The sequence below is a fragment of the Passer domesticus genome, chromosome Z (genome assembly GCF_036417665.1).
Source record: "Passer domesticus isolate bPasDom1 chromosome Z, bPasDom1.hap1, whole genome shotgun sequence".
NCBI classification, from domain to species: Eukaryota; Metazoa; Chordata; class Aves; order Passeriformes; family Passeridae; genus Passer; species Passer domesticus.
Genome location: NC_087512.1, coordinates 19203816 through 19220842, shown reverse-complemented (window position 1 = coordinate 19220842; position 17027 = coordinate 19203816). Strand labels below are relative to the sequence as shown.

Below are 17027 nucleotides of genomic sequence, written 5' to 3'. Positions count from 1 at the left end.
CAATAAAGCAATTAACTAGCCTTCTAATATCCATGGAGTAGTCCTCATAATCCTCCCTCCCCTTGTCGGAGTCGCCCTTGCTTTGATAAACCTCTACACAAACTAGTACATGTACAGTGTACACGAACAGTGAAGACATTAACTTTCTTACAGTGAAACAGCATAATCTGGGATCATCATATGCAATAAATGCTGGCTGTAATCCAACACAAAACCAGCCACCAACAGGCAGGGAGAACACCTCACTGTCATCAGAAGACTCACTTCCAACTACATGATCACAACAAACTTATTGTAGACCTTTATTTTTCAAAATTATGAGACTGTTTGCTCCCATTTCCCTCATCACTTAAAATTTTTCCCCTCTTTTGCCACTGAGTTCTCCACAATTGTATCTGCTGAGCTCTGCCAGCCTGCAGATGCATGCTGAGGGGCTTGGTCAGCCAGGGAAAACTGGTTCCACAGTATATTCAGCAGTAAATGAGCAGGAACAGATTCTTCCAGTGGAAACATAAGGTAACTATAACCACAACCAGTACTACCAGTTTCATGTAAAACAATGTGCTTGTTTTTCAGCAGTTTATAACATGACTAAAAAAAATCAAATGATACTAGTTATAATTTATCTGGAACATTAAGATACTTACAAATTGCATTTTCAGAATAACTAATTCCTTTATCTCAATTATGAAGATGTATTTATTCTGTACAAAGATTATTTGTGCATGCCCACTTTGGAGGTGGACAATAAAAATAAAAAACTGAAGCAAAGAAAAATAAATGTTCATGTAAGATTTAGGAAAATATCTGTGTAATGCATCAATACATGAGCTTCTTTTCGAAACAATGCCTTTCAATGCATAAAGTAGTGTTTTCAGCTTCTGGTAATGAAACTTTGCATAAACAGTGGCTTGACTCAGCAGGCTGCTTATAGTGTATGTCAATTCCTTACAGATCAGCTCATTTCAGACAGCTCTCATTTTCATTATCCTTACAAACAGCATGAATTGTTACCTAAAGCAATGTTGTTGGAAAAGAAAAAAAAATTAACCCAGTCGTTGAGGAAGAGGCCCTTCAGCCTGGCTATAATTTAAGGCAGGGAAAAAATGTGATGCTCATGACAAGAGCCACCAGAAAAAAACAATCAAGCACAAACAAAATAAGCAAGCACAGAAAATAAGTTACTGCTAACAATTCTACAATATCCCCTTGTATTACATTCAAATTCTAATAGAACACATCTGTGCAACACTATGTGTGCACATGTATGCTAAACAACTCAAAGCTCTCTTTTTCACCTATCCATGATGCAGTCACTTAAGCCCAGACAGGAGGCTCCTTGACTTGCTAAAGATGGTTCCGCTTCAGCAGTCTTCAGCAGAAAGCAATGGGAGATGGACTACACAACAATTACAATAGCACAGAGCCCCCAGACTTGAAGCTATCATATGTAAGGAATAAGGAAGCCACCATGCTGGAGTAAGCTGGATCAGAGCTGCACACCATCTCCTGTACTGGCTACACCAAGTAGCTGACTGGAGGAAACGCTGCACCACCTTCCCTGACACAACTGTGGTAACACTAAGGCAACACCAGGTACTCTCTGGGTTCAGAACCAGCCAGGAGCCCAGGCTTGGTACCAAATGCACAGCTCTGTTTCAGAACCTATGGGCTTAGAAGATCACAACTCAGGACAGCAGACCACCAGCCTGTTAAACTAGTAAAACGAAATAGCTCAGGCCACCAGGCTGGTCCAAGCTCTCAAGCATGTGGAATTTCCAGCAACAGTTCTCAAATCTGACACTTCCTGGCAGAATGAAAGGAGTTTGTTTCCCTTTGCTTCCCAAGCTGAAACTTAGAAGTGCCTTGCTTAGCACTCACAGAAAGAGTGCTCTCCCCACATTTCCTAAGGAGAACTCATTCTCTCACATTGACCCAAGCTCCATCATCCTGTTAAGCAGATGCCTGCCTAGACATCAGCAATCATCACTTACCAAAAATACTCTTTCACTTCAAAGCTGCATCTTTCACCTGCACAGAAGACAAAACTAAATGAGAACTTGTTCTGCAGGTATAGAATGGCATTTCTCTATGGAAATCATGCTAGCACCAGGGAAATAAATAGCTGCATACTAGGAATATCCAAGAAGAATGAAGTCTACATAGCAAGCTTACTGTCAGGTATCTTCTCAGGAAATTAAGGAACGCATGCTGCTACAGGCCCTGTGAGACCTCCCACATCCATTATGACCTGATCTGCGCAAGGGACTGCGATGGAAGCAGACTGTGGTAGACACTGAACTCAGCAGTAAGCTCCACTGACCCACTGGCTGAAGGAATGAGTTCTTCCTCAGTCTGAAGATCTCTCCCAGATCGCAATCCAGTAAGAGAGACAGACCTCAGAATTTGTTTACGAATCTCTCAAGGAAGTGCAAACCTCCTGAGAGAGGAGAATTTTTGACACTACCCCTGTGGCCCATCCAGAGCCAGACTGCTTTGCAGGTCACTGCCAGTGCTGGTTTAGCAAATGCATTTCCAGGTACCTCTAAGGAAGGCTGCAGAGTGATCCAGGCTACAAAACGAACCTCATTCAGTTTGCAGTAAAACTCACTGACGACCAAGAACAACAGCATGAGGAAAGACGACCAGCTAGTCAGCACATTTATTATCCTAATGAGCCAGTAACCCTTGGTGCTCAAGTGCAATAATCCTGAATCAGATCAAAAGTTCCCTGCAGCTGAGTAAATTACCTCAGCTGCTGCCTAGCAGCAAACTGCAAATGGATAAACAAAGGCATCCTCGACTAAACTCTGCTTCCAGTTTCTAGCAGCCAATAGTTTAAATGCATTTACTGAAAAATAGATATTCTTTTAAAAAGAAACGCTAAAGTTGAAGTCCCATCTGAAACCAAGCAGATGATTTTCCCCCACAGGCAACTGCATAGGAGAATAAAAATTAATTTCCTTCACACATGGTGACATTTCTCAAAGACTTGGTATGACCATTAAAATCTTCTTCAGACTCTTGACAGGGTCCAACATGAATCAGTGGACAACTTTAATGTAGTTTTAACATTCTTTTCAACAAAGACAACTAGCTTATCTCACACCTTAAGAGAGAGAAAGGCCTGTATAAGCCAGTGAGGGAGGCCTCTGGTCTTTCTGGATGAGGTAAAGGATCTCCAGCTCCCCACCATAAACTCAGGCACCCTCCATGCCAGCAGCAGGCAAGAGAATACATTTACATTCTCCATCAACAGCAGATCAGAAAAACCAGTAAGTGACTGATCACTGCTATTTGATTTTGAAGAGAGCTGGAACAGGGAACCAGGAATACATGGTTCTCCACCAATAAAGCCAGGAAGATGAAGATAAATGGTAGGGACCTCAAATCATGTTTGCATGCAGCCACCTGTGATTACCGCCACTGAAGTCAAGCTCTGTCAGCCCAGCACTGACAAAGTATCTCCGAAGTTACTACATAACTTACTAGACCATGAAGGAAATGGTCAAGCTGAGTTACCAACTTGTGAATCCTTTAACACAGACACCTGCTCAAGCAGAAAAACAAGAGAGGACTTATTCTGGGAATGGACCATGGTTTATGTATGAAAGAACAAAAAGGCCAATGCACTACTTAAGTTGCCCAGGGAAAGTAACAAGTCAAAGATGGATGAAGTTGCACTGTTAAATATTAGAGAATCCAATTTCATTCTTCTCTACATCATCAAGCACTGAAAAAAAGGAAGAGGAACCATACACTAAAATGCTTTCATACATTTTATGGAAGTATACTACAAAAACCAAACATTGTTTTGAGTGACATTTCCCAGGAAAATAGAAAATTAAAAGAGTTCCCACAATAAGTGACTAAGAGTTTCTTAAGGGGACACAGAAGATGACAGGTACTCTCCTCAGCTTGTCATAAGCAAATATAACATAAGAGAATCCAGTTTCTCAGTGGAAATATGAAATCTCACCCATTCCAACACTGCCATGAAGGGTGAACAGAAGGAACAGAGCAGGCAGATGATCACTTAAGCCAGGGGCTACACAGATTTCTGAGGGGTCTCTGAACTGGTACAATCGACCAGAAACTAATCCACAAGTATCAGCAGACACAAGAAGAGAAACCACACACAGAAAACTTACGAAGGTTATGAAAGTGTTTCACTCTACAAAGCAAAACCACTGCCCAATTCCTGCTACCTGCTTTGCCCACCACTCATTATAATCAGTGCTTCCATTACCAGTTTCACCATGTAACTTAGCAAAGAAGTACCAAGTATGACTAGTCCTCCTACTTCCTCTAGAGAATTTTCTCAACTGAAACTTGTAAAATTATCTATACAATTTTAACACAGCTCTTCTAAAATTACATAACTTCTCAGAAAATTAATTACTGAGGTGACATTTATTACTAAACTGAATAAAGAACACCCCACTTTGAGAAATACCAAGGAAAAAACATTTTCACTTACTATTAAAACAGTGCATCCACATATCACTATATAATTAAGATAGGCAGAAGATCCTGTTTATAGTATGTGAAAACCAAAAAGTGAACAAACTATACCCATGTGTCAAAGTTAGTAAAAAAAATTCAGGAGAAGGAAAGGAAAAAGGTGTTTAAGGCATGCAGGTAAGAAAAACATGATTACAGATATGGCAGTTTTCTTTTTAAAAAAGAAACATTTTTATCCTCTTGAGATTAGAAATTAAGTATTTCAATACACCATGTCAAAATTAACTACATCAACATTTGCAAGCTCTTCTAATACAAAAACTGACCTCTTGAAAAGAAATATCTATTTAAATTAACAATAAATAAAAAAGAGAAACATACCAACTTCGGCCCAAAATTGATGCCACCTTATAAAAAAGCATTTTCCTAAAGAAATATGGACAGAATCTCAACTTTATAAATATTTTTGTTTTCAAGTTCTGAACTGCAAATAATATGCTATAACAAGTAGTAGAATTCAAAAACATCTTGACAGGGAAGTGTCTATATATACATATGTGCTATATTATAAACGTATGTGACATCCCCAAGAGCAGTTATGCTTATGAATTAATGCTACACAGCTTGTACAACTGTGGAGAACATTTAAAGAATTAAAATAAACCAAATAAAACTATCAATAATACAATACTGGTTTTTAAATGCGAGATCATAAAGAAAAAATCTGACATTGAGTAAGCAAAAAAGGTGGTTATTGCACACATATACTTCTGCTCCTATAAAAGCAAGATCTGGTGATGAAAGTACTTTTACCTTGCACTGAAATGCACAACTGCATTGCTGCCAGAGTACATGTAATATAAAAGCAAACAAACATAGCAGTTTTAAAAACAATACCCGTGATGCTATGCACTGAGACAATACTCTGTAGATCAGTTTATTTCCCATGTAGTGGACAAATCCAGTCAGTGTAATGATTTTTCCATGTGTTGAATAGTAAAATCAAACTCCTTATTTTCCCACAAGTCACTGTGAGAATAAGGGTCTTGCTATACCTCTTAAAGCTTTCAATTTAGATGTTAATTCTAGAAATTTGGAACTGTAACATCAGGGTCTTTTGCCATTAATAACAACGACAACACAACAAACGGCTAAAGAGCAGTTATTTGTAGAACAGTTCAACAACTCAGTTAAGGAAAAGAGTTTTAGTGCACTTTGCTCATTTTAGCCAACATGCTACATTGCCCTTTTTGTGTACGAAGTGGACTCATTGATTTCCACTGTAAGAAAAAAAAAATTACTTGGCGAGCAAAACACTGTGTCAAGCTGCCCTTTTTTTCCTTAGACATTTTAAGACAGAAGCTTTGCAAGACATTATACAATTCTTTGCTTTTATTAAGTGAGAAAGTCTGATTTGTAATATTGCCACATTGCTAGTCAGAAATGCTTCAGTGATGAAAGTCAACGCTGGGTCAACACAAGGCCTCATTCTACAACATTCGTTTACAGAGAAATTATAGTGATTTTCAACACACCCAACAAAACATTCCTTGCTTCCTTCAGAACAGTCCCATTATTCTTCCTGTAGTGGGCATGTTACTACATAAATTACAATTTTTGTTTTTGGACAAAACATCCCCAAATCTTCATGAGAACAAATGGTCTTCTACAGGCGTTACAGAAGTCTTCACACATCATCATCATCTGATGTATCACTGCTGCTTGTCTCAGAATCCTCATTCTCCAGAGCAGGTTTGAAAGTGCTGTTTTTCCAGGGGCTAAATTTAAAATTGCAGATGAGGCCATTTTTCAAAATGCCGTTTTTCCGGAGGCCATTTTTTTGTAACTGAAATGTGAAAACATGACACATTTAGAGAAAGAAAATGCCAAACACAACAATCTGTTGCAGTTCAACACCTTTTACATCTTCACCTCTGGGCTACGCTGGATCCACAGCTTTTCATATGTACAGAAAGGGTAACTCCCCTGCCAGCCTTCACCTCTGGCCAGCCACTTGTATTCCAGTGTCTCCAGTTGTGCTGAACTCCTGCAGTCAATGAGAGCTCACCCTGTTCTCACCCATGTCCCCACACATCTTGCCCCAGAGATCCTTTCTCCCAAACGGTCTCTCCCTGCAATCCAGTCCCCTTTCCCATAGTGCTGCAAACATCTGTGCTAAGAAGGGCAAAGGGCAATAGGGAAGGGGCCCAGAAGAGATGTTGCAGAGAGGAATGGGTATCTCAGCAATTAGAAAGTCAAAGACACTGAAGAAAGGAAACAGCTGATTCTGAAAAAAAGAAAGGAATTATTGCATTTTTAAAACCACACAGAATGTGTGCACTAAGACAAGCACTTGAAAGTTTAGTATTCCGATATTAAATTATTAATATTTCCAATAATATTGGAATTACCAAATGTTCAGATTTAGTACCACACACTATTCTCCTTTCTGACTCCTTCTCACTGACCCCACTAGGTATACTCAACACTCCTAACAAAACAGAATTTAAAAAAATAAATTTAAAAAAATATTAAAAAGGAAAAATCACCCCTAGATTACCGTTCCATACTTTGTTACTAGTAAATTAAATGTCTCTCAATTCCCAAAAAAGAAAAGGCAGTTCTCAGAGTAGCATGGAAACTAAACAAAAGCCTTGAAAGAAGACTCTCTTTCCTTAGGCTAGGCTGAGGAGCTTGAAAGCCTGTGCACTTCTACCAGCAACAATACTTAGAACTACCCAGAAGTACACCCTACCCTTCCCTTGATGCTTTGTGAACAGGCCTGAGCTACAGTCAACATTGGTACATGATTTTTTGGAAGCAACTATACTTCTAAAAGCACAGTACTGAAATGGTAGTGGAACAGCAACATCCCTAATGATCAAAATTACTGCAGATCCTCCTCAAAGGAAGGCATCTAGGGTAACCAACTACAGGTTTATAATGGAAAATTAACTCAGTCTTACCTGTTCACTAATGACTTGAAACTCCCTCATCTCATCCTCAGTTAGTGGAGCACATGTTTCATCATTTTCACTGTCTTCCTGCCAGCCCATCTCCCTTAACAACCTTTAAATTAAGAAGGACAACATTAGGAATTTGATGCACACACTCAAACATTTCAAGCTCTGCCTACATACATGTCTGAAGACCTGTAACAAATGCATTGATTAATCAGCCAGTATTTTTTTAAACAAACTCTTAATGTGAGTTCAAAGCCTTGTAAAACGTATGTAAAGCACAGAAGCTGAGTTCTCAGGTCTCGAAGATAACCCTATTTTACCACCATATGTGGTAAAAACTATACCTTCATTCTAAGGCAAGAGATCTGTGTCAGAACAGTAAGAATGTATTTTGTTAACATAACTTAAAACTGCCAGTGAAGCAGCAATGTATTCACTCCCCTGAGAACAGTATAAAGAGACAAAGACACAATGAGGGACTCTGCAGGTTTTCTTCACTAACAAAGCAGAGGAAGGCATAAGGAATATTGGTGGTGTCCGTCGATGGAAACCAATTTAGGATGCAATGGCCTCATTTGATTTCTTTTTTATATCACATGCTAATGTCAAGAGCCATCTCGGGCTTCTTCAAAATTGAGTCTCAGCCCACAGCACATGCTGGTTTTTCAGCTCAAACAGCTAGGAGTGGATTTTGGGATAAGGGGAAGAAATGAGGAGAAGAAAGACTCCTCTCGTAACTAAGCTTGAAATATACAAAGATGCAGTAACCAGCATGTTTTGGCTAGTTCATAAAGAAGAATGGCAGTATCTGAGCAGGAACAAAATGGTTTTACATTTGAAGATGGTATGAAAACAGGGTCTATCTGAGGGTGAAGATTATGTAACATTTAACAATGAAGTTATTAAGTTTGCTCACTGCAAAGATTTTGCCAAAAGGATTAGCACCCCTTCTTCAGGTAAACCAGCTATCTTTTGATCTTAAGCATTAAAGCAGACTAAAGTTATTTCACAAAAATCAAAGAGGTTTCTAAAATGTATGCCAGAGCTGACACTTAAGAGCTAAAAAACAGTGAATATATTAAAATAGTAAGACAAACTCACAGCTGACACCACATACCAGGCACTTTATTTAGGCAGATATAAGCAAAAAATATCTGTCAACACAATCCTCCCTACAAAGAACTCTATATCCCAATACAGTGGATGTGCACTGTGCAATTTTGCAGGGAACCAAAGCCACCAATGACCAATTTCAGAACCATAACAAAAGCCTGGAACTGGAAATTGTATTCCATGTTGCATTTGGACCAAATCAGAAAGCATAACAGGCAAGTACAACCATATCATCAGGATGAAGTAAAAATATATGCAAGTCACCCCAAACTCTAAGAGAATACACTGTACAGAAAAACACAATGCTAAATGCAGTTCAGTGATAGTTAGTTGAGTTTTAAGTTTTACGCAAGCAAGCTCAGATATAAACACTGCATTCAGTGAAGTAAATAGTTACAGAGCTTCTGTTAATGTAAGTAAAATTTAGGGTAATAGCTAACTAACTTTAAATGTTATGTAATGTTAGGAGCACTACCATCCCTTTAAACTGACACCATTCTCACCATGGTTAGAAGTATGAACTACATTAAAAAATTACTTTGGATTAGCCAACTTGATAACAACAGGATTGCTTCATGTTGGAAACTTACCCAGCAGAAAGGAAGCCCTTTTGTACCAAGTGTGCCAGTACTTTTACTAGGTATGCAAAAGTAATCTGGAAGCTAAGGTGGTGAACCATAGTGCAATTTACCACAAAAAGGCTAACAGTAACATGTGTCCATACGTATGCTGAGCTCACAAAGTGCTGTGGCAGTATGGACACACAGCCTCTCTGGGAGAGAGACATTTGCCCAGAAATCCTAACAAGGCTATTTAAAGTTATTTGAATTGAAAAACTAAGAGTTAGATTTTACTTCCATCTGCCAGTCAAAAAATCATGACCCTCTAGTTGCCACAGATTTCACAGACTCCCAGAATACCCCGAGTTTGAAGGGACCCACAAGAAATGTGGCATCCAACTCCTGGTCCTGGACAGAACAACCTCAAGAATCATACTATGTGACTGAAAATACTGCCCAAACATTCCTTGAACTCTGTCAGGGCTTGGTGCTGTGATCACACTCCCTGGGAATCCTGTTCCAATGACCAACTATCCTCTGGATGACAAACATCCTCTCTTTCTGAAAGTCACAGATTTTCTCCCTACAATGGCAAGCACCAGTTTCCATTTTTGGTATTCCAAACTAATATCTGGCAAGTTGAAGTCCCCCATTAGGACAGCAGCAGTTGATTTAGAGGTGTTCCTTAGCTCCTTAAAGGACAGTCAGTGTCATCATTCTGGGTGGGTGGCCTACAGTGGACTCCAACAATGACATCTGCTTTTTGTGTTTGCTCCTTAATCCTTATCCAGAGGCCCTTAACCATGCCATCACCAGCCACAAGCTCCATATATTCTGTCCCGTTCATTAGATACAACACCACTCCCCCACCACGCCTGCTGTCTGCACCTCCTGAGGAGCCTGCCACATCCACTCCAGTGACAGAACACTCCAGTGACACAACTCATCCCACCTGGTGTCATTTATGACAGTGATGTTGCCAATGGTGGGAAAAAAGGAACAGAGCAGGGTGCTTTGTACTCTTCATACCCAGCAGGAGTAAGAGGACATGAAAGTTTCTTCTATAGGCATGACAAAATGAAGAGCTGTCTAGTCCAATGTATAGACTCTATCACTAAGAAAACAAAAAAACCAAACAAATCTGTCTAAACCATAAGAATCTGATATAAGACTGGGTTGTGATTATCCAGCATCATCGTTCTCATATCTACCAAATGCTACTGCAGTTGGATTACTGGGATACTGAGATAAGAGAATTGTTTCAATCCTTTTCATGAAATTACTTTCTCACCTTCCAGTGGACTGTCTTGTGGTATCACTAATAGTGTCAACAAGTCAGCTACAAAAATAATTAACTACTTTAATAATGATGAAAAGTTCACTGAAGTTTTATATAAGATGCAGCACTTAAAATATTTTAATACAAACAGCAATTACACACATTGTTCCTCCTAGACACCTAGACCAAAACCAGAGGGATGAAGTCACTATATAGTTTGCTGTATTCTTTATTAAGAAATAAACTGTCTTTACTTAAAAATTGGATGTAAGTCAGTACACAGGTCTAAGAAACAAAGTATATCTCATGTTAAATTAGTACAGATTAAAAGATAAAATTTATGTTACTGAAGAAACATTTTAGACATTCTTAGTTTTCAGATTCTGACTTCTGAACCAGTAAGAATTTATGAACATGATCAGTTACCACACTCTTTATGTTGTATACAGTACATACCTATGCTCTGCCTCAAGTGAGCTTGAAAGAACATTTGCCTGAGGGAAAGCTGAAGACTGAATGATCTGCTGAGGTGTAATTGAAGCATTGCCATTCTCCTGCAGAATCTCATTTTCAAAGTTTCGGTTTATATCTCTCTCACGATGAGGACTGTTGCTGTTATGAAAGCTGAAGGACTCATCATCCTAAACACAAAAATAATTTTACATTACAAAATGTAAAAGTGAATTCCATCCACAAGTAAATATCCAGAAGTGCTGCAATTCAGTAGTTCTGTTTAGTTTAAATTAAGTTTAAATGGAGAGACTCTGTACTTCACGGGTAATTCTGTTCACCCTTCTGGCATTTGCAATACCTGCATGCTACAGAATTCCTGAGATACGCTACTGCAGTACCATAAGTAATACAGAAAGCAACTCATGTGCTTTTCCCCAATTTTTTTTTTTTGTAAAGTCTAACACATATCTAAAGATTCAAATGTACTTCAGCTGTTCTTCATACTTACAGAAATAATGGGCTGTTGAATTTTTATTGTTCCTAATTAAATATCAGAGCGGTATGTGGCAGAAGAAGTCTGAAAGCATATGAGTTCTCAAGTTTACTTCATCTAAGGGACAGATCACAACACCCATATCTCAAATAGCAAATTCTCTGCAATTCAGGAAGACTGCATACTGCTCTTTAAATTCAGACAAGCTCCCTTACACATATGCATTTAACCCCAGCTTCTCAAGCTGCTGTGAACAGCAACTGTAAATTACTAAACATTAAATACAAATCAGGAAGAAAATTTATTTATAAAGCTGACTGTTCAGGTTCACTCAAAGATTAAAAGGTCTTTAGTCTATAAACATGAGGCATTTCTTTCCACTCTACTCATTCAGCAACTTGTAATTCATATTTATGAATGAGCCAAATAGCCTCAGAAGTCTTACCAACTGCAAAAACAAAGAAGAGTGCAATCATTATCTAGTTAACACCTTCTCAATAACAATATCCCTAAACTGGCATATAATAGCATTACCCATAGCAGGAGGAAATCATGCAATCTTCTGTACCTGTAAGAAATCATACTTCAGAGCACAGGGTCAACACCACCATCATTTCCCTCCCACTCTCAAGTTGTCTCCTTTCAGAAATATTAGAACAGTCAGCAAGACATTGTTAAGAACATATGTCACAGTAAACATACATTCAGCTGTTACATTATATGCCTGAAGAATATGTCACATAATACCAGGAAAAATTTATAAATTTACTAAGCAGTTCTAATATATAGAGCTAAACAGCTTCTTCCAAGTGTGATTCAGCTGCTGAGTACAATTTGCCTCATTATTTCACAATTCAGAATCTCTAGATGATTCTTAAGATGTTTCTAATCTTGAATCAAAATCTTTGTGTATTTTCTGAACACACGAACAAAGCTATCCCCAATATCCATCTCAGGGCACTCAGTCACAGAATACCTAAGGAAAAGATGTAGGCTTTTCTTAGTTCACACATACAGCTAAGTTATACAGTCCCATTACAGCAAACTGCATTTTGCCTGAAAGAGGATCAGGGTCAGAAAAGTCAATCTCAATTTTATGAGTAATGTACACTGGCACTGTTTCCTTTTTAATATCTCAGAAGCCTAATATCACTTCCTCAAAATCACTTGTTTATCTGGCTGATTTCTAATTCATGGGATTTTTTGTTTTAATAAGACGTTTTAAACCACTCATTTACAGCAAACACCTCGTTCTGAATAATAAAATACTTATCTTCACTTGGACTACGATAACTTGTATGATAACTTGGTGGCTGGTAGCATTTGACACAAATATTCTCTAGTATCAATTGAACACTGCACAAATTAATTCAGACTGAAAGAAACCTGATGCATATTATACACAGCCATTATAGGCCTTCATGTTCTCAATTAGTTAGAACCAGTGGTTTATACATATACTGAGATGTTGCTCCTATGATTAGACCAAGAATAGAGAACTGCTGCCTACCTAAACACTAATTAGAAAGGAAATGGTTTGAGAAGCAGAACAAACATTTTTGTTTTGTAGGGTAACTAGCAGCCAGGGTATGAAACACTGCCCTCCACAAGTCTGTTGGGAATAGGTGGGATTCACACAAGAGTACAGAGGGAGCTGGCAGCTTACTGAGCTACTTTCCATCATTCACCAGCAGCCCTGGATTACCAGAGAGGTCCCAGGCCACTGGAGGTTGGAAAATATGATGCTCACTTACAAAAAGTATTGAAAGGAGATTCCAGGGAACTACAGGCATGCCAACTCGCCGTCGTACCAAGGAAGGTGATGGGACAGATCACTGTGAGTGCCACCACACGGCACATGCAGGACAAACAGGGGATCAGGCCCAGCAAGTACAGGTTTGGGAAAGACAGGTCCTGCTTGGCCAACCTGATCTCTTATGGCCAGGTGGCTGCTTAGTGGATGAAGAAAAGGTTGTGGATGTTCCCTCCTTGAACTTCAATAAAGCCTTTCTTTGACACTGTTTCCCAGAGAATTCTGCAGAAGCTGGCAGCCTATGGCTTGGACAGCTGCACTCTTCACTGGGTAAAAAGTGCCTGGATGGCTGGGCCCAGAGGGTGGTGGTGAGTGGAGCTATATTCAGCTGGTGGCTGGTCATGGGTGGGGCTCCCCAGGGCTCAGTACTGACCAGTTTATCAACGATTTGACAAGTACACCTCAGTCAGTTTACAGGTGACACCAAAATGGGTGGGAATTCGGATCTGCTGGAGGACAGGAAGGCTCTGCAGAGGGGTCTGGACAGGATGGATCTGCACAGGCCAAGGTCACTGGTGTGAGGTTCAACAAGGCCAAGTGCCAGGTCCTTGGATCTCAACAACTCCAGGCAGTACCACAGGCTGGGGCAGAGTAGGTGAAAGGACCTGGGGGTGCTGCTGACAGCAGCTGAACATGAGCCAGGGTGGGCCCAGGTGGCCAAGAAGGCCAATGGCATCCTGGCCTGGATCAGCCATGGTGTGGCCAGCAGAGCCAGGGCAGGGATTGTCCCCTGTACTGGGCACTGCTGAGGCCACAGCTCCAGTGCTGTGTCCAGTGCTGGGCCCTCAGTGCAAGAAAGACACTGAGGAGCTGGAGAGAGTGCAGAGAAGGGCAGTGGAGCTGGGGCAGGGTCTGGAGCACAAGTCCTGAGAGGAGCAGCTGAGGGAGCTGGGGGTGTTTATCCTGGAGAAAAGGAGGCTCAGGGGTGACCTTATTTCCCTCTACAACTGCCTGAAAGGCCAGGTGGAGGTTGGCCAACACCATGACAGGACACAAGAAATGGCCTCAAGTTGTGTCAGGGGTGATTCAGGTTAGATTCCAGGAAGACTTTCTTCTCTAGAAGACTTTCTACCACATGAATGGTAGTCAAGCACTGGAATGGGCTGTGCAGGGAAGTGGCTAAGTCACCTTCCCTGGAGGTATTTAAAAGCCATTTAGATGTGACACTTGAATACATGGTTTACTTGCATATTTGATAGTACTGTTAAAGGCTGGACTCGATCTCAAAGGTCTTTTTCAACATAAATTCATGTATAATTAGGTTTGTTTACTAAGCCTAATTTATCCTTTTTATTGTTGCTAAAGACACAAGTACTTAAGTCATGAACATGCACTAACAGATACTGCAGAAAGACAAAAAGAAACTACGAAGCAGCACTGGAGAAAGAGTAGTACTTGGAACAATGTTTTTAAATTCATCAAAAGGTAATTCCTTTCCTTCATTTAGGGATCCAAGACCATTACTTAACAGCTATTTACAGCAAAATAAAAAGTAGTTTATAGTTTGTCTGAAACCTACTGGATCTACAGTAAGTATGAACAGAAGTACCTTCTCTTGCCCATCATGATTCTCATCTTCATGTTCTTCTTTCACTCTATCTCTTCTCAGTGTTTTCAAAAATTCACTTTTCTTATCAGTCCGCATTCTTGTCAATTTTGTTAAACGAAGCTGACCAGATTTATCAACAGGGGATGAAGAATTTGACCGATTACACTGGTGAAGGAAGTCAGAAAAAGAAAGGATGTTAGAAGTGTGTTCATGCAGAAAATTTTAATTAAAGACACAGGTATCTGTTCTTTCAGGTTTCACATGTATTCAGAGTCAAAAGTAGAGGGAAGATCTGTATTTTGGTATACACAGTTTGTAGATGTAAACCCAGAGATGCAGGTTTATAGAGCACTGCTAGTGAACAGTGGGCCTTCTGAAACATGTAATACCTTTAGCAGTTTTGAAGTCTAAATGTGTCAGGCTGTATTTTCTAATGTGGGTTTTTATTCTAAATCAAACCCACAAAGAAAACTGCAGTACTTTAAGGCTGGTGATGTGCATTCCACCTTTCCCGTACATTAAGTTCCAAAAAACATATTTAATACAATTCTGTATAAAATGTACTGCCCATCCTCACTTAAGCATATTAAATGTTTTATAAATTTAACTACAGCTACTACTTTACCTCTGCCACTGAATTCTGTGTTACACCAAATGCCTTGACAGTTGATTTGAAAGGACTGAAACAGCCAACACCATATGCAGATTCATGAGGAAATGCATTCCCAAGTTTATTTTCTTTTGCTTGGCTTTTCCACTGTGTGAGCTAGACAGAAGAATAAACAGAGATGTAAAGAGTCATTAACTACAGGATTCTTTTCAAGAATCTTCATAAAAATGATTGAGCAAAAGCATATCATAACTGCAACCTTAATGTAGTGCAAACATCTGTTTTCTTGTGGAAAAGAGGCTGTTTATGAGCAATTCATCTGCTCATAAATACTGTTCATGCTATTTATATAAAAACTGAAATTTCAAAACAATTAAGATCCTCATATTTGAGGTAGTGGAAATGAAATATGGGACTTCCAACAGCATTATTTTAGATTCAAAATGTTACAGAGTTAAGAACTAATCTATCATATGTTCTCAAGAGCACAGAAAAATTCCTGAAACAAAAACAGAGATGAAGCCTGAGAATACCTCAGCCCAGGTTAGAGCCTGGTAATAATGCCAGTCGCGGCTTTTAAGTCCATATGGACCATTCACTTAAGAGCTGGACTTGGTGATTCTTGTGGGTCCCTTCCAACTCAGAATAGTCTGTGATTATGCATTTGGGAAGTTGCATTTGGAAAGGGACTAGAACGACACTCCTAAGTTATAATGTCATGTCTAACTGGGATAAATTCTGATGGTATTATTATGCTGACTATACCTCTCCACAACATACCTAATTTTGTTCTGTTGAAATCATACATACAAAAGGGACTGCTATTCTGTAAGTTTAAAACACCATTTTTACTCTCATTTGTACAGCTGCTGCTCTTCTCAAAAGCAGTAGATGAGAAGCAAAGAGTGACTAAATTATAATTTAAAAAGAAAAATGCAAAAAGGTTGTTTCTATTCATTTTTGGGGTGTGTTGCATTTTGCAAGTGTTGAATGCATTATAATCTAGGCACAGTTTTCTCAGGGATGAAATAAACACATTCAGAATCACAGCATGATTTTTCTAGGCATGTTTTTCGTAACACTGGTATCCAATACTCACCTTTGCAGGTGGAGTGACAGGTTTGGGGACTAATCCTTTATAAACACTCGTGCTAGTTCCATTCCTTACTGGTTGTGAGTGAACACTTCCCACTACTGGGAATCCAGATATCCGCAGCTCTTTTGTACTGCCTTTTTTAATAACCAGCATTCTCTGAGATCTAGATTTAGGATTTAAAGGGTACTCTGGAAGAAAAAGAGAAGAGTGTATGTATATAGATGTTTGTATGTGTGTGTGTACCTGTGTACACAACTCACTAGTTTTTAGTTCATAAGGTACTGGCAGCCATATGATCCAGAGCAAACAGGCATAAATCAGGAACTTAAATCACTATTAGTTCCACAAATAACATACTGTGCAAACCTGGAAAAACACAGGTTCTGTTCCATTTTCTACAATCGCAATTTTAAAAATGTTTCACTTGGCAATGCAGGAATTGCACTTTTTGAAAGAAAATACATTCTTCAAGGAAGCCTGCTACTCACTTCTAGAGACTGCTGCATAGTGATTCTACAATCAAAATACTGTTAGTAGTTGATAGTTACTCAAACTTCAAAGGGGTTTATGGCTTTCATATTCAACTTAAGGTTTCCTAAAGGATAATTAATTATAGATTTGTTAACAGCTCAGT

General features: G+C 39.2%; 1 protein-coding gene across 5 annotated transcripts in view; it reads right to left on the bottom strand.

Annotated features, from left to right (window-relative positions):
* Window positions 1–278: 278 nt before the first annotated feature.
* The window catches only part of GPBP1 (GC-rich promoter binding protein 1), a 40820-nt gene continuing 24071 nt past the window's right edge, over window positions 279–17027 (bottom strand). For 3 of the 5 annotated variants that reach the window (XM_064405656.1, XM_064405658.1, XM_064405657.1), the window contains 6 exons: window positions 16397–16581; window positions 15313–15453; window positions 14688–14852; window positions 10836–11020; window positions 7431–7533; window positions 5385–6310 (listed from right to left, as the gene is read on the bottom strand). In XM_064405656.1, the coding sequence (XP_064261726.1) occupies window positions 6152–6310; window positions 7431–7533; window positions 10836–11020; window positions 14688–14852; window positions 15313–15453; window positions 16397–16581 (938 nt within the window). In that variant the 3' untranslated portion in view covers window positions 5385–6151. Of the gene's footprint in view, window positions 1015–1994; window positions 6311–7430; window positions 7534–10835; window positions 11021–14687; window positions 14853–15312; window positions 15454–16396; window positions 16582–17027 lie in introns of those variants that run through there. The other 2 variants (XR_010354248.1, XR_010354247.1) reach the window with 2 other exon arrangements.